At 46.6% G+C, this 22526-nt stretch overlaps 1 protein-coding gene across 2 annotated transcripts; it reads left to right on the plus strand.

The window, feature by feature from the left end:
- The first annotated feature begins 1913 nt into the window (after positions 1-1913).
- On the plus strand, positions 1914-21134 carry GATA3 (GATA binding protein 3). Of its 2 annotated transcripts, none has more exons than XM_008493044.2 (5): positions 1914-2382; positions 5202-5738; positions 8723-8868; positions 14347-14472; positions 20610-21134. In XM_008493044.2, the coding sequence occupies exons 1-5, from the start codon at positions 2142-2144 to the stop codon at positions 20892-20894; spliced, it is 1335 nt and encodes a 444-aa protein (XP_008491266.1). In that variant the 5' UTR covers positions 1914-2141; the 3' UTR covers positions 20895-21134. The 2 variants fall into 2 exon arrangements, with proteins under 2 accessions (XP_008491266.1, XP_008491267.1); XM_008493045.2 differs by having other exon boundaries at positions 1950-2382; positions 8726-8868; positions 20610-21015.
- Positions 21135-22526: the final 1392 nt, after the last annotated feature.

Consider the following 22526-nt stretch of genomic DNA (forward strand, 5'->3'; position numbering starts at 1 on the left):
CGCTGCCGGCGCCCCAGTTCCTGCTCGCCCCCTATTGGCTGCGGGCTCGGTGGCGGCGGCCCCCGCTGGGCGGCGGGCGGCGCTGCGGACGCGGAGCCCGCGGGGGGCGGCGGGGCCGGGGCCGAGGCCGGGGGCCTCTGCCTGGGGGTCCCGGTCCTTCGCCCCACCTCGGGCAGGGAACTCCCCCCCCCCACCTTTCCTGACCTCAGCCCCGCGCAGACCCCACTGGGATCTCCAGTGGAACCGGGAGGAGGAAAAATAAAAACACCTCAAAACACCCCCAAATTGTTTCCAAACACGGGCGTTTCTCTGCGTTTATATCCTTAATGATAATAATGATGATAATAATAATCAAAATCCTTAGAGCAGCTCTAAACCCGCCGGTGTAGAAGCAGAGGCAGCTCACTTTCAGCTGGCCAGCCCCCCGGAGGTCCTGCACCTGCCGGGACATCCCCGGCTCGGCCCGGTACCGCTCTTGGGGGGCTCCGGTTCCTCTTCATATCCCTTGTGGGGTCGGCAGGACAGGCGAACGGGTCACTTCCACTCATGACTTTCCGGAATGACCACTCTTAAAACTGAGTTCCCCGGCCAGCGGAAAAAGTTACTTTCCCCCTTAAGAAGGGAGAATTAAAAAAAAAAAAAAAAAAGAAAAAAAAGAAGAAAAAAAGAAAAAAAAAAAGGAAAAAAAAACAACGGGGGAGAAAGTTTAAAAGAAGTTGGTGAAAGGGGGTTCCCGAGAGTGCGCGGCGCGGGCAGCGCGGAGGCGGCCGGTGCGCCCCGCCGGTCCCCTCCTCAGGCGGGGACAGGCTCCGCCTCCCCCGGGCTTATGACACTGGAACCTCCTTAAGTTGCGTCTCGCCACAGCTGTCTGTAAGCACTGAGCCGGCTGGCGCCATCCTGCTCCTTTCAGAAAGAATGCCTTCCCTGTAAAAAAAAAAAAAAAAAAAAGAAAAAAAAAAGAAAAAAAAAAAAAAGAGAGAGAGAGGAAAAAAAATAGTAAAAAATAATAAATTAGGGCGAACGAGAGAGCACAATCTGATCTGATCAAGCACTTTCAGCTTCATCCCTCCTGGGTCACATACTGCTTCTCCACCAAGGTTTGTGCGGAATTTCTTTAGCAACTTGTCGCCTTTTTTTTTTTTTTTTTTTTTTTTTTTTAACCCCCCCCTCTTTCCCCCTCCTTTCCCCTCGCTCCTTCCCTTCACCCCCACCCCCTTCTCCATCGCTTTACCCCTCCTCAATTCCCCCCACCTCCCCGCCTTCTCTTTTCCCCCCGCTTCCCTCCTTTCTCGGTTGCATAATAATTAATGAGCAATCAAAGTGACTTTAGGCTGCAGAGCAGCGAATGGCACAAGTTCTCACCGGCTTAAGCCGCTGGAGCTTCTCAGGTGCAAATGAAGCAAATAAACAAATAAACAAACAACCGCGACGAGCGAAAAAGAAAAGGAGAAAAAAAACAACAACAAAACAAACGAAAAAAAGGAAATAAAAATAAAATAAACCAGCAAGAGTAAGAGCTGAGGCAGCAGGAGCGTGGAGAGCTGCTGGGCTCCGCTCTGAGAGGAGAGAGAGAAAGAGAAAGAGGCGCTGGGAAGAGAGGTGGGTCCAGGGCAGAGCAGGCGCTTCCCAGGGATGGCTGCCGAGAGATGGGATGGGTTTTCTCCTGCCTAAAAAGTCAGGTGCTAAAGTTCAGAACTTCTCAAGCACGTTTCTCTCTCTGCCTCTCTCTCTCTCTCTCTCTCTGCTCCTTCCCTTTCCTCTTTCTCGTTACAGGTGATCAAAGAAGTGAAACATCTGCAAAAGAGCGGAAGATACCGAGGGGATCTCACTTCGTAGAGATTTTTTCCCCTGAGTTTGTTTGTTTTCCCCTTCCCCCCCTTTTTTTAGCATATTCTTTTTTTTTTTTTTTTTTTTTTTTTTTTTGAATCGATTTCTCACCACAACCCCCCCTTCCCTCCACTTTCAACCAAACCTAACCAGAAACATCCCCAAACTCGCAAACTCGCCGAGCGCTTTTTCCCCCCCTTTCCCTCTGCATAACCTCAGCACCGTCTCCCCCTCCCATCTCAAGCCCCTCCGTGCCTTGCTGAGGAGGAGGAGGAGGAAGAAGAAGAGCAGCAGCGGAGCAACCAGCGCGGAAGATGGAGGTCTCCACGGACCAGCCGCGGTGGGTGAGCCACCACCACCCGGCTGTGCTCAATGGGCAGCACCCGGACTCGCACCACCCCACGCTTGGCCATACCTACATGGACCCCACGCAGTATCCTCTCGCCGAGGAAGTGGATGTACTTTTTAATATCGACGGACAAGGCAATCCCGTCCCTCCGTATTACGGCAACTCCGTGAGAGCCACCGTGCAGAGATACCCCACGGCCCACCACGGTGAGTGTCCACCACCGGAACCAGAGTTCCACGGGGCAACCACGGGCCCCGTCCAGGTCCCGGTACGGGTGGCACCGTGCTGCCCCAAGCCCCGCCGGCCCAGCTGCTGTCAGGCAGACCCCGGCAGCTCTCCTGCCGGCGGGGAAACTACGTCACGGGTGGATTTTGTGGTTGGCTTATTGCAAATAAATAAAAATCCAGGGGTCCTTTTATTCTTTCTCTTTCAATTTTTCTTTTCTTTCTTTCTTTCTTTCTTTTTTTCTTTCTTTCTTTCTTTCTTTCTTTCTTTCTTTCTTTCTTTCTTTCTTTCTTTCTTTCTTTCGTTTTTTTTTCTTTCGTATTTCTTTCTTTCGTATTTCTTTCTTTCTTTCTTTCGTATTTCTTTCTTTATATCTTCTTTCTTTCTCTTGCCCTTTTTCTTTCTCTGCCCTCTTTTTCTTCTCTTCTATCCCACTCTCCTTTTTTTCTCTTTCTTCTCATCTTTCTCTTGTGGTCTTCCTCTTTCCCTCTCTCTTTCTCTTTGGTCCTCCCCCCCCGCCCTCCATTCTCTTTAATTAGGTTAACAGTTAGGGTTTTCATAGAGTGTTTAGGGGTTTTTTGCACGATTAAGCTGCTCTGGAGAAGAAAAGCAAGCTGGGGTGTGAAAATGACCCTGCTGTCCTCACGCTTGGGCTATTTCATTCGCACTTGGTGAGCTTGTTAGGGCTTGGGTTGAAAGTTTTGTACATGCACACAGGGCTGCACCAAGGCATGTGTTAAAAAAAGAAAGAAAGACAGAAAAAGAAATATCAAAGTGTAAAGAGGTATTGGACCTGGTCTGTTTTCCTCTGGGTCCTGCAGGAAGGTAGTTACCCACCATGTGAATTTTATTCCTGGGTCAAAGCTTTTAAAGAGAAGATGAAATACCTGGGGCCAATGGGGCCCAGGTCTGTGGAGGGTTAAGTGCTTTGGTGAAGTCTTTTATGAGGAATAAGAGAGATGCAGAATTGTATCCGGAGTTTACCTGTATGGTTGAAAAAGAGGGAAGAGGGAGTCTTGAAATAATAATAATAATAATAATAATAATAATGATAATGATAATAATGATAATAATGATAATAATAATAATAGTAAAATGAGGGAAAAAAAAGCAGATGCTGATGTGTGAAGCCAGACAGTGAGTTATATACTGGTGAAATCTTAAAAGCCCACAGTTTGCAGCAGAAATCACCCCAAAATAGAGGAGAAGAAAGTGGGACAAGCAAGTGGAAATCGAGCCGGGTTCAGGGGCTGCTGCTCCCAGGCTTCAGCTACTTGTTGAGTGCGAGTCTGCATTAGACTCCGCTCAGTAACTGCATTGTTCTGCTATTAGTCCCTTTAAAACAATTATTTCTAAGGATCAGCAGCCTTTGTCCTTTCTTTTCTTTTTTCTTTTTTCTTTTTTTTTCTTTTTTTCTTTTAAATCTTTTTCCCAACATATCAGCAGAAAGTGGAAATGCGGTCTCTCTGATCTACCCTGAATATTATTTACTATGCTACTTCCTGGAGAAGATAATGAATCTTGACCCTTTCTATTCGTATAACCCACCTTCCCTTCCTTTCGAGCAGTTACTTTCAGTATTGTTCACAAATATCTGGTAGGGTGAAAACAAGCTTGGAGATTTTCTAGACACAGACAAGCTGCCATGCAAGCATACTTGCACCCTGCTGCACCAGCTCTTTAACTATCTGTGGCTTTATAGATCTGTGTTTGCCTCCTTCTGTATATTTAGCAGCCTGTATACATATATCAGGATACCTACAGAGGTTAAAGCTCTCTAGATGTCAATGCGTTTCCAGGGCTTTATTTGCAGGCACAAACTTGCTCTCCTCCAGTTGAATAACTGGGTTTTTCAGCTTATGGTGATTTGTTCCAGTTGCCGTAGATCTGGGTGGATTTGATTCTTTGGGAATATTTTTCTTTATAAGCAAGAGCAGCAATTAATTTAAAATATTAGGTACCATCCCTAACATTTAGAACCAAAGAAAACAACTTTTGACTGCATAAATCTAGTGTTGTTGTGGGATTGTTTGTTTGTTTGTTTCTGGGTTTTGGTTTGGTTTTTTTTTTTTTTTTTTTCCAAAGTCTAGGTCTATATTTTAAAATACAAGTGAAGGGTCCCTTATCCCAAGAAGAGGATGGAGAATTTCTTAGGGCGCTGTTGGTACTCTCTGTGTGTACCATGTCGCCACGAAAAAGCTATCCAACATTTGTGTACAGCCTTACAGAAGAAAAAACAAACAAACAACCAAACCAAATCGGGCGGTTAGCAAAGTTTAGCAGCTCTGGTGGAAAGATTATTATCACGTCTTTGGGCATCTTCTGGTCTTCTTCATTTGGCCAGAATATTCCCAATGTTTGTAACCCACGGCTGCCTTCGGGAAATTATTTTCCAGCTAAGAAGAAAAGATTTCTGCAGTCGGGGCTTGGCAATGTCACGCAGGATTTTCTCTTCAAAGTCCATGTGGGATTGTCTGGAAAAGGGAGAGAGTGAAGTAGGTCTGGCCAAATTCCGTGTCCCTGGGCTGGCATCCCTGCTGTGAGGGTTCCCGACCCAGAGACCTGGTCTTGGAGCAGGATCGGGGCTGCCACCTCAGTCTATGGCGGTTTTTAAATTTTAATTTTTAAAAGTGAGTGGGGGTTTGCATCAAACGTAATTGCTCTTGCTTCCCCCCTCAAGCTGAGCCCTTAGGAAAGCTGGGAGCGGGGGGGAAAGGTTACAGCCCGGCATCCCCACGGGGGGCTGGCCGGAGTGTCAGAGGGGTTGTAACGGGAGTTTTGCTGTGATTTCTCCGAGCAGGGAGCCAGGTGTGCCGCCCCCCGCTGCTGCATGGCTCGCTGCCCTGGCTGGACGGGAGCAAGGCGCTGAGCAGCCACCACAGCGCTTCCCCTTGGAACCTCAGCCCTTTCTCCAAGACCTCCATCCATCACAGCTCACCAGGACCCCTTTCCGTCTACCCACCCGCTTCCTCTTCCACTTTATCCGCCGGCCACTCCAGCCCGCACCTTTTCACCTTCCCACCGACCCCTCCTAAAGATGTGTCCCCGGATCCGTCCATCTCTACTCCGGGCTCCACCGGCTCCACCCGGCAGGACGAGAAGGAATGCATCAAATACCAGGTGTCCCTGGCCGATACCATGAAGCTGGAGTCCTCACACTCTCGGAGCAGCATGGCCTCTTTAGGAGGAGCCACCTCCTCCGCTCATCACCCCATCACTACCTATCCACCGTATGTCCCAGAATATGGCTCTGGACTTTTTCCCCCCAGTAGCCTCTTAGGAGGATCGCCCACCGGCTTCGGGTGTAAATCGCGACCGAAAGCACGGTCAAGCACAGGTAGGGCTTTGGGTTACTTCGTCCCCGTTGTTCGGGAGAAGAAGCTTTGAAGGAAAACGCGGGGGGTGGGGGCGAAAGGGGAAAGGCTGCACACCCCTCTCCTCTCCTCACACAGAGGGATGCGCACAATCATCCTTGTGATGAAAGCAGCGGGGGCTGAAACCCCCTCCCCCGTGTTGGAGTGAAACTTTACCTTCCCCACAGGTTGCCTGCTGGGTTTATGAACAAACTCCCTCTTGTCCAGCCTTGGCTAGGAGATAGAACCCACCCAGGACCCCACAACCCCACCAACACCCCCCGGGCTGCCGCAGAGCTCCTGCCCCGGGGAGCGACCCGGTCCCCTCCACCACCCCAAGCGCCCACGGTGCTCTCAGCTGCGGCGCCTGAGGAGGAAGCGAAACCAAGGGAACCACAGCATTGGTGTATCTCTCTGTATTTTAATAATGGTACTAAATCCCGGCCAACTTCCCCCGCCTGCCCTCCGCCTCTTTCTTCCCAGGGCCTCTTCCCATGCGGAGGTGCGGGGAGAGTTTTCCTTGGGGCGCTGGGGGAGCTCACCCACGCAGCCCCCAACCCCATGCCAGGGGCTTTGACCCCCCCGACCAGCTCCATCCAACACCGTGGCAGAGGCTTTGACCACCCCCGATGCACGACCCCAGAGCATCCCCTTGGCCTCTCCTCTGGGGGAGGAGCTGGAGGGTCCCGGGCGGGATGTGTGGGGGTGCGAGGGTCCTGCTCCCGACGGCTGAAGTCTTCGAGTTTGGACATTTGTGTTCACCGAGGGGTAATGTGCGAGGCGAGGGGTGTGTATGTGTATGTAGGAAAGGGCGAGTAGTCAAAACTCCCCCTCTCCCCCTTTTTTTTCCTCTCTCTCTCTCTCTCTCTCTTTTTTTTTTTTTTTTTTTTTTTTTTGGCTTTTTTTTCTTTTTATTTTTTTTTTTTGGAGGAGGCTGCTGCAGGGTTGCCTGGCATGAATGAGATCAGTTTTCAGGGTTTTTCCAGGGTGACATTTACTCTGTCTGTCTGAGCAGGGACTGTCTCTATTTAGCTGATATGTTTGAGCTAATCCAATTATTTTCAGACTGCTGCACGCGACAGTTGCATTGTTTATCCAGCGCCAGGAACTTTAATAGAGTCCGGATGCGGTTAGAGTGACAAAAAAACCCAGACCTGTATGTTTTGTACATGAAAGCAGGAGAGAGAGAGAGATGGAGTGAAACAAAAGAGAGGGACAGAGACTCAAACAGCCCCGGAGCGGCTGCCCCGTGTAACCGGAGGGGAACAAAACCACCCGGGTATTAACTGGAGCGGCTCCCCGCCTGGCCCCGCTACGGACCGGCCGCTGTGTCGGGTTAGGGACCGGTTGTTTCTGGTCTCCGGTGCGGTTCTCTGCTCCCTCCCCCGGCTGCTCCGGCGCCGGCCGAGCCGCAGCTCCCGCCGGGGCACCGGCTGCGCGGTATTTTCAAACCGTCTTGCCCACCCCCCCTCCCTACCCCGCCTCTTGTTTTCCTTTTGCCACTTTCTGTTACTTTACCTTCTAGAGACACATCTGCGGTTCGTGATAAACCAACCCCAGGAGCAACACCTATTTTTTTTTTTTTTAAGTTGATTTTAGCAAGCTGGGAAGCTCGCAGACAAAGGGATGGAGTGCTGGAGGAAAAAAAGGGAGGGGGTGTTTTTGCAGGATGAAACGGCTGCAAAAAAAAAATTTTTTTTTTTTTTTTTGGTGGGGGTGGGTGGAAGGAGAAGGTTTTAGTGCAAAGGTTCTGGAAAAACGGTTGCTGTTTGTGGTTAGGGCGCGGATGCCTCTTGCTCGAACGCAGCGCGGGCTGGGGCAGCGGGGAGCCAGCTCCGTGCTGAGGTAGCTCAGCTCTGGCCGGCTGGTTTCTTCTGCTTCTCTCAGATGGGCTGAGAGTACATGAAAAAAAAAAACCAAACAAACCCACAAACACAACAAACTTAGCACCCAACAACAACAACAACATAAAAACCCCAAACCACTCAACTCTGTGATAGCAGCTGCGAGGCATGTCCCCATCTCTCCAATTCCCTGCTCTAAACTGGGAGCTGGTGGGTTGTGGGGTACACTCCAGATAGCCAGGGAGAGGATAGGTGCTAAAAAGGAGAAGAAGGAGGAAAAGACCTTAATCAAGGCCCACACAGGCTCAGGGCTTCCAAGTGTCAGAAGGGACCATCAGGCTGCAGATGTGACGGGGAAGCCAGAGGGGTTTCTGCAAGTTGGGTGGTGGAAACTTAATTGCAAGTTGATCAATAGGGGATATTAGTAGAGTGACTGGTACTGGCGAGGTGTTTTGATTGTTGATCTGTGTTTATTCTGGGGGTCTGTGATGTAGCTTGACCCGAGGCCAAAGGAAGAGCCTCTCTAGGCTCATGCATCCTTCTTGGAGCTGGGCAGTGCTCAAGGAGCATCCCCAGGATCCCCAGACAGATAAGAAAGGGAGACATGCACTTGAATTTGTCGTCCATCTATCTAGAGGGGGTTGGAGGCTCCTGTAAAGCTTGCTAAAATGTGAGGTGTGGGTTCTGAAGAGCTGTAGGAGCCCTAACTCCAGAGGTGAGAGGGATCTGTCGTCCCCTCACCTTCCCTCTGCAAAAGAGAGACTCGTAAAAGGGGTGAGAGCTTCTCCAGGGAACCCCTTGAGCCACCATGGAGTTTGGATTGTCATCTCTCTTCCCTCTCTCTTCCCATCCCTCTTCCCTGCTTCTGGGACACAGGCCTGACGCTGACTGCGGGGTGGTGACAGGGTCAGGTCCCACCAGACTGTCCCCAGCCATTGTCAGGGATATTGCTCAGCCTTGGCCTTGGACCCTTGATTGAACATCCTGAGTTTGGAGAGGACTGGCAGTGTCTGGCATGGTTGGGTCTCTTGGGGGCTTGACTTGTTTTTTTTTTGGGGGGGGGTTTCTCCAGTTCCCTTTACCTCTGCTTTCCCTAAGTGAACTATGTGCTCTCTTGTTTCCAGAAGGCAGGGAGTGTGTAAATTGTGGGGCTACCTCAACCCCTCTGTGGAGAAGAGACGGCACCGGGCACTATTTGTGCAACGCCTGTGGACTCTATCACAAAATGAATGGCCAGAACCGCCCCCTGATCAAACCCAAGAGAAGACTGGTGAGTCTCCAGCTTTTTTTATTCAGTCTTTTCCTCCTTCTGTGACTTTTGCTCCTTGTCCACAGCCTGGGAAGGAGAGGGGAAGCTCAACAAGCTCCAAAATCTGGTCCCACTGTGTTAGAATGCCAGGAAGGGGGGATGTTCAGAGAGATGCTCCAAGATGCTGTGGGCTTCTTACAAACCAGAACTGAGTTTTCTGCCAGGTTGCAATGGGGCAGGTGCCTGTGCACAGTGCTCCTGGATGGTGACCCAAGGAAGGTGGCTCTTTCCAGGGAAAAGGGGCAGAGTAATAATTTCCTAGTGACCAAAGGGATTATCAGAAAAACAGAATTTCTCCAGGCTTCTCCACACTGCTGTCCTGCCCTTCCTGAGTGTGTCTCCGTCCCTCTCTGCTGGCAGTGTCGTGGAGGAAGGAATCCAAACTGGGTACCCATAACCATAACTGGTGGCACTGGGGAATTGCTTGGTCCTGCAAAGCTCTTGGCTGATGGTCCTGGTGCCACTTGCACCTGGTGGGATCATTTGTGTTGAGCCAACTGGGTCTCAAAGTGTGTCATTCCCCTCTAAGTCAGTGTGAGCGAGGACACAAGGTAGGAGATGGCAAAACCTGGTGAGAATGCAAAGCTGAACTTGTGCTAGGGACTAGAAGTTGGAGGAAGACAAAAAGGGAGTGTAAAGGTTTGAAATAATGGTTGCAAGCTTCACAACTGTACTATATACAGGCAATACATTGCAGCATCCTCAGAGATCTTATTTATGAATTTCCCTGGAAGCCACGAAAAGGTCTGGAAGCTGTGGGCATGGCTAATAAAAGTGTGGAAGTATATTTGGCAAATAATCAGGCAAACCACAAGGGGAAAAAATATATCAAGAGGGGGAAAAAAATACATTCCCTGCTCGGGCAAGAATTGGATGTTTCAAATTGAGGCACGTTTGGTTTCGTTAGGATTAAAGATGCAGATGGGCTCCTGGAGGGAAAGTGACTCTCTGTGAAGTTTCTGAGCTGATGGATGGAACCATCAGCTAACTGGGTTAGGCTTGTGCCTGGCACGGGTAGGGGTGATTCCTTGCCCTCATGTTCCCTGTGAAGGTACTCATGGCCACAGTCTGGCAAATCTTAGACCCAGGTTCAGCTTCCTCACCTGTGAGATGTCCTCAAAACTGGGCCAGTGTTATTTCCACATTCCCACAGGTGCCAGAAAATGTTTGCAGGATATGGTCCCAGGAGGGGTTCGGCTGCGAGGGGCAGTGGTGTCAGCTCTGCCTGGACCTGTGGGATTTGGGGAAAATGTGGGTTTCCTCCTCTACCCCCAGACTTACTGTGAGCAAGGCACAGCCCAAAGCAGGATTACTCCCTGCCTTCCTACATGGACTTTTCACGTGTAGGGAAATGTTGGTTTCCCTCATCTTTATAGCCTTGTTAGAAAAAAGGAAAAGCTTTCTAGGGAGGGAAGTAAAGGCTGGGATTTTAATTTTTTGGGAAGTTCTCTTGTTCTCTTCTCCTCCTCCGCCCCCGGCCCTTCTGTCTTACACACACACATCCCCCTCGCTTTCTTTTTTTTGTTTTTCTTTCTTTTTTTTTTTTACCTCGTTCTTTATGTGTAAAGTTAACTTCCTAGGAAAAAGCTGCCGGATATCTGAGCCCTGGAGATAACTCCTAAACAACAGCTCTGTTTCCCCAGCCCAAACACACAGGAGCTTGAGTGTATCCAAACAAGCGGAGGGGGAGGCAGGATAGGAAAGCGGCTGGAAAAGGGGGGGGAGAGCTTTCAAAAAGTGTCTGATGGAACCACGAAAGAATGTCCCCAGTCACCCTCAGCCCCAGCACATGTAAAACGAACTATATAAATAAATACATTGTAAAAGGTCATTCTCGGGGAAAGAAAAAATAAGGGAAAAAAAGAAAGAAAAAAAAAGTAAAGAGAGACCTTGTCGTGCATAATTACTTCAGGCTTGGGCATTTTAGTTAAAGTTTAAATTACAGAAAGTTCCCGTTCTCTGAATATGGCCTTTGCTAAATGGCAACTTTTGATTTTTCTATATAGTTTTTTTCCTAGAACTGTCTGGGGAAAAAAAAAAAAAGAGAAACATTTCTAATACTGTTTGCATTATATTTATTTCCCTTGCTAACCTCCCTCTCCCCCCCCAAAAAAAATTATCAGAAGGCACCAAAGCAGGGCCTGTGTTTGCATTTTGTGTGCATAAGGTCTAGATGTGCCTGTGGCTTAGCTTGATCTTTCCTGCCTTGTGAAGGTGAGCGAGCTGGGGAAGGCAATGTGTGGATTGAGGCTCAGGGTGGGGATCCAGTGCACACTCCTCTCCCTCTGCCACAAGTTTCCTGCTTGACCTTGGGCTGGTTTTGTAGGCTCTGATCCCAGGCATGCTGAAACTAATGAAAGGACTCTGATGGGTTGGGGAGAGAAGGCAAATGAATCCTTAGATGCTGAGAACCCAACCCAAGCCTTATTAACTTTGATGGGCGTCTAATGTAAGGGCTTTCTATAGGGGAGATGGATGGAACCTTTTTGGCTGAGGGGGCTCAGACAGTTTTGTTTTGGGGGAAAGGTGGAAGATCTGGAGATGCTGGCTGGGGGATCAGGAATGGGCAAGTGATATCACAGCACTGCTCACTGCACAGCCACCTTGAAGACTGTTTCTGTCCCAGATGAAACCAGGGGCAGCCCGGTCACTGCGGTTGCTGAGATAAAACCTTCCTTTGGATTTTCTTCCTCTCCCTGCCCATGTGGGTGCAGAGATCTCTGTTTCTGTGTCCAGCCATGCTAGTTTGGGAAGGAGTACAGCTAATTTCTCAGAAGGCCCGTTCATCTTCACTTTGATTTTGGGAAGTTGGTGCTTACAGCTTTGTGGGTACCCCATGTCATCCAGACACCAAAAATGCCCCTTAATGAAGCATCTCTATCAGTGCTCGGTTCCTGTCTGCACTTTTCAAGTTGTGTCCTTGCTCACATGCAGCTAAGCCATGGGGGCTGGTCCTACAAATGATATGGGGCACCCTATTAGTCATTCCATTACTGACATGGCCAGGCTGGGGATGGTGATCAGCGTCAGTGGATGCCATTGCTGGGAGCTTTTACAATAGTGTTATTATTCATTGTTTCCTGCCCACTGCTGGTGTCTCTGGTAGAAGTTGGTACAGCATAAAAAGTACAATGTGGGATCCGAAGAGCACAGAGCTTAAACTACTCACCTAGCAACGGTGAATTTTTTTTCGGGGGAAACACGGCAGATGGAAAAAAATTTTAGAGAAGAGAGTGATGTGATTTATTTCTTTATTTACTGCCAGAGTTTGTCTAGAGGCAGCGAGGTGGTGACCAGGCGTGTTTTTGAAATGCACTTGCCATCAAAGAAATTATGGCGAGTGCCATGTAGAAACCCCAAATATCTTCAAAGGGGATGTTTCTCCTGTGTGGGCTGAGTCAAATATCTCTGGGTTTCAGAAATTTCCTTAGGCTTAATTTTTGGGTCTTATAAGGGCAAAGCTGCCAGTGAGAGACTCAGTCCAGCCTCTGAGCTACCCATGCTGGTTGGTGGGACCCAGGAGGGCAGAGACCTGCAGATTCAGACCCCAAATCTGCAAATTGTTGGGTTTATGCTGCTTTTGAAGCACACATATGAATCCAGTGATTTTGAGGGGTAACAAATCTGGGACCATGAGGAAGACAGGATTGAGGTGTGTGTATGTGTTCACATCTGCTCGGGGCTCTGCTGTTTGTGGTGGGATGCTCCAGCTTCTCCTGATGGCACTGGGATTTTTGCAATTGAAGACCCATATTCTGTTCACAGCTCCTGCTGTCATCAGCACAGAGAAGTCAGCTAGAGGCCTCCTAGGGCTGGAGATCAGCTCATTTCAGCTTGGTTTTATGGTCAGGCAAAATGAAACAGCTCCCACGGGCAGCTGGGTGAGAGCCTCTTGCATAAGATCTGTGATGCTTCCTAATGCCCATGGGCGTCGTATTATTTATTTTTGAGACAGTCCTTTTTGTCTAATTAAAAGTAAAAAAAAAAAAAAAAAAAAAAAGTCCTACTCTATCTAAAACAAAACCAACCCGTCCTCTCTCCACCTACGTCGCATTCAATTATGATTAAAATTGCAACATGACCTAACAAGAGTTGGTATTAAAGCTAGTGCCGTGCCAGTGTCCATGTTTGCATTTTGGTTTTGTTGTACAGTATCCAAAGATGCGGTGTTGTTTTTTTTGTTATTAATTTAAAAAAAAAAAAAAAAAGTTGGATGTGCTACAGTGTGTGGCTGTGTGGGGTGAGGGGTAAATTTGAAACAGTAAGAGCACAAAAGAGAGCATTAAAGGCTCAGTTCTGCAAGGTGCCAAGCATTGCTATGATCTGGCAAATTGCTTAAGCACATGTTTTAACTTTCAGCACATGAGCAGTCCCATTGAAAGCAACACATTGGGATGAAATCAGAGCTCTGGGACTGTGTCATATTGATGAAGAAGAGATAGGATGGGGATCTAAAGGTCTTTTTTTAGGAGCTGTAGGCACCTGCACACATGCAAACATTTGTATGTGTTCTCCTAGGAGCCTGCAAACCCCTTATCCTCCTTCAGTAGCAGAGGGACAATGTGTTTGCTAAAGTTGCAGTTTTTAAATATTAAGCATGAATTCATGCATGTGGAAGAGGAGCAACTTTGCTAAATTTGGCTTTGCTATATCATTATCACAGCTAACAAAAAAGCTTCTCTATACACCTCAACACGTAGAGGATTTTTTTCCTGGTTCCTCCTCCTTTATGAAATGGTAAATCCTTCTTTCAGGCTCATTACCAATCCTTAAATAAACATGAAGGTTTAGGCTGCAACAGGGTGTAATTAAAAAGTTGGGATTCTCGCTCTTTGCCACGGTGTTATTTCCGATCCGGAGCCTCTCTCCTTTGAAGCTGAGCTGAATTTATGGGACTGGGCCGTGCTTGCGGTCGGACCCAGCGAGCAGCTGCCCACCAAGCTCAGCATGGGTCTCATCCTGTGCTCTCTGGAGCCGCCGTGACTCATGCCCTCGACTCTGGCAATTCTTGGTTCAGGCCCTGACTGCAGAATTAGACCCCTGGGGGGTCTGAGAGAATTAAGATGGAAAGACATGTTGGCATTTAAATAATATATTCCCCTCTGGAATGGGCTGTGCCAGAGCTGCTAATTTTGATGAGTTCTATCAGAGGTTTAGCACTCACTTTTAGGATGCCCTTTGGCACCTGATTCAGTTCATATATAATTTGGGATTAAAGTACCTCGGGGATTTTTTTCAGAATTATTATTTGTTCTCACAAGCCAGTTTCTGGAGGCCTCTGCCGATGTGCGTCAGTCTTGCAGGGTTCATGCTTTCTTTCTCAGCAATTTTGATGATTGCATCTTTTTTTTTTCTTATATTTTTTTTTAAACACGTATGCTTTTTTTTTTTTCTCCCCTCTCTCCTTTTCTGCCCCTGTCTCTTCCTCCTTCCCTGAAGTCTGCAGCCCGGAGGGCGGGCACGTCCTGCGCGAACTGTCAGACCACCACCACCACCCTGTGGAGGAGAAATGCCAACGGCGATCCCGTCTGTAACGCCTGTGGGCTCTACTACAAGCTGCACAATGTAAGTGTGACTGTAATGCTCAACAGCCAGGCCTCAGTTTTGCTGCTCCATTGTCCAAACTCTTCCTTGATTTAAGGATTTCCAGTCTTGAGTGGTGCTGAGACCTCCCTGTGTCCCTTTGGGGACCTTGAGGGGTTGGAGCGAAGGGACGGCATGGCCTCAAATGTAGCCAGTCCAACTTGGGGAGTTAGAAGCCAGGGCTGTCCATGGGTAATGTTAGATCTTTCCCATGCCTGAGCCAAGAAAGGAGGGGTTGATCAACACAGAGAGACATTATCCACTTCTGATTAGGCTCAGTTCGTTGGAAAAGACAACATGAAGTCCTGCAAGGCGATACTCCCCCTATGTGTAGCTTGGTTCTTCCAGCAAATACAAACCCTGGAAAAAACCCAAAATGAGCCAGCAGCTATTTAGATCCTTCTTGGGTTTGTGGTTGCCTTTGTCCCATCCCTTCACTCGTACCCAAAGATGATTTATTTAGGTCTTGTGTTTGCCCTGATTGACGCAAGCAATTCCTAAACCAAAAATGGATTGATATAGTTGGTGGGTTGCAGAGTCTGCTCAACCTGTGATGTGAATTTTAAGGCATCTGTCATGGAAGGGAAGGAAAAATGAAATGAAATGGCTGGCAGATTTAATCTAATATTTCCATGCAAAGCCAGCTTGCAGAAACCAGGGATATGTGCCCCAGGGAAAGAGCTAAAGGGATCTGAAAAGTCTTCTACTGAATAATACTGCTAATAAAGGAGTCTTAAGGCTACTCCTGTTACTCTAATTCCACATGTGGCATTAGAATAATTATTATGTCAGGAGAAGGAAAAGCCTTCCAATTTTTCTGCTTTGATAAAACTTATTTTTTTTTCTAGTGGTCACTTGCTTTATGTTTGCCTTAGAAATCTCGGGCTATGTTTTGCCCTCATGTCCACCCACACAAACACATCAAAGACAGATCAGGTTTCATGGGGCACCCAGCCCTTGTGGTGTCTCAATCCCTTCCATTTGTTATTTCAAGCTCTTTGGTTTCTTGGGATGAGTAAACAAGTTTGGATTAAGTAGAAAAAAAAAATGCAATCAGGCTAATTTTTCACCTGTTCTGTGAGAGGCATCTCTCCTGGAAAAAAGGAAAATATATTTACCCTTTAGTGAGCAGGCATCTTAGCATGTTTTGAGTCCCATGTAGCAAGCAAAGGTTGTCATCAAATTCTCAGTGTGATCATTGCAAGCAAAGGGGTTGGACTTGGGGTGAAAGCTCTCAGAATATCACAAGAAAATATTCTGTTTGCTATTTCCATGGCAAGAAGGGAGCAAGGTCAGCCAGCTTCACTGGAGGAGTCTATGCTTGTGCTATGTTTTAATTTTGGCCCAGCAGCCATCAGTGGTAGGACTTAAATCACGTAGCTTGGGAGACCTACAGGGAGTCTTATACCTGAGCTGCTCCCTCTATATCTCAGCAAAACCTTCTGGAGAAAATAGGCTCTTCTCAGGTGCCATTGGTTGGACCTGATGTAGATGCCTCTGTTTGGATGAGATAACCTATATCCTTGAAGATGGTGTAGTTTCTCTCCAGGACTACAAAAGGTGGGAGGTTGATGAGTTCAGATGTATTGTAGACATCTGCCTGGAGGAATCCACCCCTAAGCTATCTAGGAGGGTGTCTGAGTGCTGAGGTTCTCCAGAAAATTGCCTGTAAGAGCACATCCTTTTCTTTTTCACACTAATGTTGTGAACTCAGTTGGCCTGAATTGACCCCTGGATCCACTGTTTAGGTAAACTCCAATCCAGCTGTGAAATTTGTGACATGGGGAAGGCCTTGAGCACATTGGAACCATTTTCCTATTCATTAAAAACACCGACAGCTGCTTAAAAACTTCAGCACAGCTACTTACCAAAGTCAAGTAGTATCTTGCCTTATGAGCAACTCCATTAATGGGACCTGCTTAAATGAAACCCCTAAAGGACTGAGATGCTGTGTGTGCAATATAACTAGGCAAGGATACTAAAATCAGGCTAGGAGTGGGTAGATCTTTTTGTTTCTACTTTTGAAAGATGATGCTGAGTTACTACTGTGGTGAGAAACAGGCAACATGGCAGCTGATGGTCCTTCACCACCCCACCACCAGCTATAAAGGTCCATGATGGCAGAGCAATAGAGCATTAATCTGCAGCCCAACTGGCTTCAGAGGCTGTGACTCTGAAGGACACATATTTCAGCAGCTACATGGCTGTGGTTTTTTTAATGACCAGTGGCAAAGCAATGGTAGCTTTATGGAGATGTCTTCTCTTTTTTGGCTGCTGGGAGACAGGACCTAGGGAGATGTGTTAAACAACAGCATCCTTTAATGAACTCAAGGCAGGGAGGAAATCTGGTGGCTGCACATGGAGAAGGTTCCTTGGCTGGTACAAATTGGTCTGGTCTGTTGAAATGCAAGACCTTTTTATGTAGGCTGTGGTCCTGCTCCCCTTGTGTATCTTACACCTATTGGTTCTCCACCAAAATAAATGTCAGAAATAGAGAAGCTCATTGCAGCATTTCTCTCCCAGGAAGCTGAGTGGTTCTGCACAGATGTTGTGTCAATGTCAGCTTTGGGCTGCTTGGAAAATTATTTCACAGTTTTCTTTTCACAGTCCATAGACTGTAGGAAATTCTTGGCTGCCCTTATAACTCATTTTGCCTTTTCTTTGGGTTTAATTAATTTTTCTTAAGCCTTTGAATCATTAGGTTATTTTAATCGATTGATCTGAAGATGAAACTTACTCAGTTTTGAAGGCCACACCAGCAACAACTGTAGTGAAAAAGAGGTTGTTTTTTTTTTTTTTCCTGGTGCTATTTTTTTCCACGGGACTATATCAGGTTGATTTCCACAGCTTAAGCAAACCCATTTGTCAGTAGGATAGAAGCAATAATCATAATAGTCTTGGGGTGCATTTAGTGAAGCTGCTGGCAGTTCTCCTACTGACTTCAACAAGAGTCTGCTTCATTAACACCAGTATTAACAATGAGTAATATTTCATATTGATACAGTGCCTTTCATCCTGTGGCATCCCAGAGTGCTTTCTAAGATACAGCCAGCCTGGAAGATTAACCCAACATTGTAATGACTATGTCTGAAGGATAAATCCTCTTCAGTGACAGGACCTTATTGAGGTCAATGGCAAAATCCCATTGTCTTCAGGCAGAGAAAGATCAGACCTATAATGTTGAAGACTATCCCCTGGATTTGATCTGTTGAATGTGAGGTTCTCATCCTTGTTAGTTTAGTCCCTTCTTAGAAGTGGGATGATCCTTTTTCACTTCAGGGGTGGATGGGAGTGTACCCTGCTGTACAGCAGACTGGGCTGTGCCCATAGAAATGAGTGAGTTGCCCTTGTTTTTTTAAGAAGTCCTCAGCAAAGGCCTCTTTCACAATATCCCAAAGCAGGGCTATGCGTCCCAACAGCAGATATGTGGGTATTTTGCATATGATAAAACAAAGAGCATAATCCCTGCCCTTAATTAATTGGCTCCATCTGAAATTAATGAATTTCATATACATGCGTTGGGCTGGTTTAATTTTAATTTAGCATGTGTTTGTCATTTTTATCACAATGAATTTTCATGGAGAAAGTCTTCCCTCTGGGTCTCTCATTTTTCTACCCTAGAAAGAGTGATGGGTCCACGGCTTTGATGTTTTGGGGGCCATTTTAACTCTGCTGTGACTGGCCTTTGAAGTCACTGGAAAAATTTTCCAGCTTGCTGCTTTGATTGCACTGGTCTCAACCCTCCTGACATTTATCTGAGTCCTTATCTGTTCGACACTTGGATCATGTGCCTGCTAGGAGGGTGAGAACACATACACCAGGATGCTGTGTCCAGCTAACAGCTTGGACTTCATCTCTGTCCCCAGTTGCAGGGCTGGCCATGGCTTTGTCACCATCCTGAACAAAACTGATGTTCCCAACCTTAAGATTCACATCAAATCATGGCCTGGACCAACCTCTTTTTCAGTGACTGAGTGGAACATGAGAGACTTTGCTTTCAGGAAGTGGTTGTTGTCTTGCAGGATGTGACACCATGCTACCTAGGGTTAGGATCCATCCCCAATCCCAGCACCAGACTGCTTTGCTACCTCAAGCTCCCAAGCTTGCACTTTTACTGCTTCACCTGGAAATCTGTTCTGGATGCTCCTGATCTTTGGAGCCATGATGAAAATCTTCATTAGGACCTGGGCAGTCCCTGAATCTGAGCTGGATTCTTCAGGGATCAAGACTTCCAGGTCTCCTCTAGCATTTTTGCCTGGTGGGGCTTGCTTAGGTCTTTCTCCTGGCTTTGAACCTGGTCCATACATCCCCTCTTGCTGACTTAAACCAGGTCAGTCAAAACTTTCCCATCCCATCCATCTGGAGCAAAGAACTTTCCTTGTGTGTGTATCCTCATTCCCTCAGCAGGGACAGGAAGCCTGGAAAATGGATGATATTGCATTTAAAGCCCATGACATTTGAGGTTTTTGCTTGTTGCTGTCCCAGGGCTCCACGTGGGCAGATTCCTTCTTCCTACCTTTAGCTGCTGGCAAGCAGGACTGCATCCTCCTGCTCCTTTTACCCAGAGGTAGAGGAATCAGGCTTTTATTTCCCCATTTTTAGGATGCGGTGAAGTTTCCCATCACTGCTGATGCAGAGAGCCTGGGGCCACTAATTCTGGCGGAGATGACGAACTTTGGGATGCCAAAACCAGGGAAGATGAGCCTGGTCCTTCTTTTCCCTGTCCCTCCATCCCCATGTATAACAGGGAGCTATTGTATCCCTGCTTCCCCAGGGAGAGAAGCCCATGAATGATTCCCATGCTGTGGGTACAGGCACCAGGCAGTGACTGATGAGCAAGAAGTGAAACTTTGCTGTGATCTGGAAGAAGGGAGTGCTTTGTCCTTTGCACTGATTAAAGATCTTAGGCTGAAGATCTGCTCAGGACCTTTGCAGGAGCCTCTTCACATTGTCCTTCACCAGGGTAGAGACACTAGTTCCCAGTGGATAGCAAATGCATTTTTCCTCCCTTTTGCAGAGTATCCATCAGCACTGTCATGTGCTCACATTTCTTATGAAAAGTGGTGATCAAGTGGTAGTTTGTGGGATTCTCCTGCCTTCTGCTATGGGTGAAATTCTGTAGAGTGCAAGACCCATATAACTCCCTACATAGGTTCCCAAGGCCAGATTTTTAAGGATTGTTATGCATATTGGATGCATAAATCTCTTCCCAAGTGGGATTTTTTTGGATTTCATGGCACCTGTGTGGATGCTGACGCTCAGTGCAGCAACAGGAGTTTCATACGTGTGGTCTTACAGAGCATTTGCTGCCATTTCCTCACCCTCATGGGTGTACAGATGATCACTGCTGCTGTGTTTATCCCTGCCATGGGTATTCTTGAAGGAGAATAGAATGCTTCAATTTCCTACAAAAATGTCTGCATGCAAGTAGAAAATTTTCTTGATGGCACCCTGGGTACCTAAAACCCCAACAAACCCAACCAAAACCAACCGCGGGCAACAGACCCTGTAGGACTTTAACAATAAAACCATATGGGCTAAAGTAAACCTGAGAGGATGGAAAGAGCAAAATCTTTCTGTAGAGGAAAAATGAGACAAATACCTGTCTTTTTTGTGAAGAGCTTGCCCAGCTCCCTGATGCCACTGTGAAAGCCTGAGCCCCTTCTAACACTGAAATCCCAGCAGCTATGCCCCTAATGGTTCTAGATCAGTCAGGAGGCCTCGGGGTGAAACGGTGCCTGCAGGGAATGTTTCAAGGTGATAATGATGGGGTTCATTCCTAAATGCTGCCCAATTACCTGTTGTGCAGATAGCTGAAATTTTTTTGGCTGCTATGTGAGTTACTGGGGCATGTTTTGCATCCATGGGGCTCTGCCAGTGGTTTTCTGTTGTCTCGGCTTCCGAAATTTCAGCCCAATTTGGGATTTCCTGGTGGGATGGGAATTTTGGAATGGAAGGGGAGGGTTGTGTCACTGTGGTAGCCAGGGAGTGCAAGGGGATGAGGGGGGGGAAGGGGCTGCTCCATCTCTAGGACTGCCTGGGCACGGGGTACAGAAATCCCACGGTGATTTGGGGAGAAAGGATGGAAGCCCAAAAAAAAATAATTGATTTTTGTTTAGATTAACAGACCCCTGACTATGAAGAAGGAAGGAATTCAGACCAGAAACCGAAAAATGTCTAGCAAATCCAAAAAGTGCAAAAAGGTCCATGACAACCTCGAAGACTTCCCCAAGAGCAGCTCCTTTAACCCCGCCGCCCTCTCCAGACACATGTCCTCCATCAGCCACATTTCACCTTTCAGTCACTCCAGCCACATGCTGACTACACCGACACCGATGCATCCTCCATCCAGCCTCTCCTTTGGACCTCACCATCCTTCCAGTATGGTCACTGCCATGGGTTAGCAAGAGACTCCCCTGCTGAATGCTTACGGTCTCAAAATGAGATTTTTCTTTATATACTTGCATTTTTGCAGGCGTGTGGTTAATGGGTCTGACGTCCCGAATCGAATGGGAGGGGGAAAAAAAAAAAGAATTAAAAAAAAAATAATTAAAATAATAAAAAATGTTATTTGAAGGCGTAAGAGAGAGAAAAAAAATAATTTAAAAAAATCCAGAAAAAAAAACTACAAAAACCACAAAAAAAGGAAAAAAAAAAGGAAAAAAAGAGAAAAAATTAAAAAAAAAAAGTTTTAAAAAAGTGATGTTTGCCACTTTTTAAAGGAACTCACTATGGCGTCTATGTATTCTTACCCACTGAATCTGGATACCATTTGTGAATAAGCCATTCAGAACTTGCATTCCCTATTGGACAGGATCTCTAGTGCTGTGAAAAAAAAATAAAATAAAATAAAAAATGCTGAACATTGCATATAACTTATATTGTAAGAAATACTGTACATTTGAGGAAGACTTTATTGCATCTGAGGAGCTGTAAAGAAAAAGGCATGAAGGACTCCGAGAGATTTTTCTTTTTTTTTTTAAAGGAAGAGAAAAAAAAAACGAGGATGGGAGGACAATTTAAAAACCAGAAAAACAAACAATGCAGACCAAGAGGAAACGAGGTCTTACGAACAAATGGACCAACTGCCAGTCATGTCTTCTCCTTTTATTTTGTTTTATTTTATTTTATTTTTTCGGTTTCTTCTTCGTTTCTGGGGAGGGGGAGGGGGCTGGCTAGAATGGTTTGGATGATGCATTAACTAACTAACTAACTAACTAATTAAATAAATAAAACCTGTAGGGAGATCATTCATTTCTGGCCAAGGGCCTTTTACATAGGAAGTACCAATGGTGTCGGGCAATCAGTGTTAACATGCGGACATTGCCAACAAGGGGTTTTCAGATAGCCATTCTCCAGGTCTATATGCATTGTGAACAAGTTCCTGTAATTGTTGTTTGTATGTATAATTCAACGCACCAAAATAAGAAAGATGTAGATTTATTTCATCCTATTATACAGACTGAATGGTTGTACAAATTTATTTACTGCTAGTGATAAGACCTGCTTTTTTTGTTTTGTTTTGTTTTCATATTTTTTTTCCTCTTTTTTTTTTTTTTTGAGAATAAACTAGATTAAATTCTGTTGACTTACAAGTGTTTTGTGCTTGGGGGTGGGAAAGGGAATATGTTTCTTTCTCTATTAATTTTTTCTTTTAGAATTTGTTTTGATGGGTACGGGAATGTGTGATGTCTCTGCACTCATGCTGACAGCCAACCCAGTGTTTGTGGTGGCTTCATTAAAAAAAAAACAAAGAAAAACAAAAGGACACAGAACAAAGGAAAAAAAAACCCTCAAAAATAAATGGACTGCATGTTCGTGTAACCCCTCTGTCCCGTGTGTGCTCCCTGTCCCCTTGAGCCTGGACTCTGCCCTCATCTGCCATCGAGCTCCCACATGGGGTGGGTCCCTTTTGGTATGAGTTAACTATGGCCACCAGGATGTCAAACCTGTGTTCATGATAATTTGGGACTGGGATAGATGAAAAGATACGGTGGGATCCTTATGGGCCTGGCTCATTTTTGGGCAGTATCACT

This window comes from Calypte anna, chromosome 1, assembly GCF_003957555.1.
Source record: "Calypte anna isolate BGI_N300 chromosome 1, bCalAnn1_v1.p, whole genome shotgun sequence".
NCBI lineage: Eukaryota > Metazoa > Chordata > Aves > Apodiformes > Trochilidae > Calypte > Calypte anna.

What these genes read in the sequence shown, in the direction of transcription:
- GATA3 (XM_008493044.2), top strand. Translation starts at nt 2,142, where the DNA reads ATGGAGGTCTCCACGGACCAGCCGCGGTGGGTGAGCCACCACCACCCG. An exon ending in TCAAACCCAAGAGAAGACTG is followed by an intron (nt 8,869 to 14,346) that starts GTGAGTCTCCAG and finishes CCTTCCCTGAAG; the next exon opens with TCTGCAGCCCGGAGGGCGGG. An exon ending in TCTACTACAAGCTGCACAAT is followed by an intron (nt 14,473 to 20,609) that starts GTAAGTGTGACT and finishes ATTTTTGTTTAG; the next exon opens with ATTAACAGACCCCTGACTAT.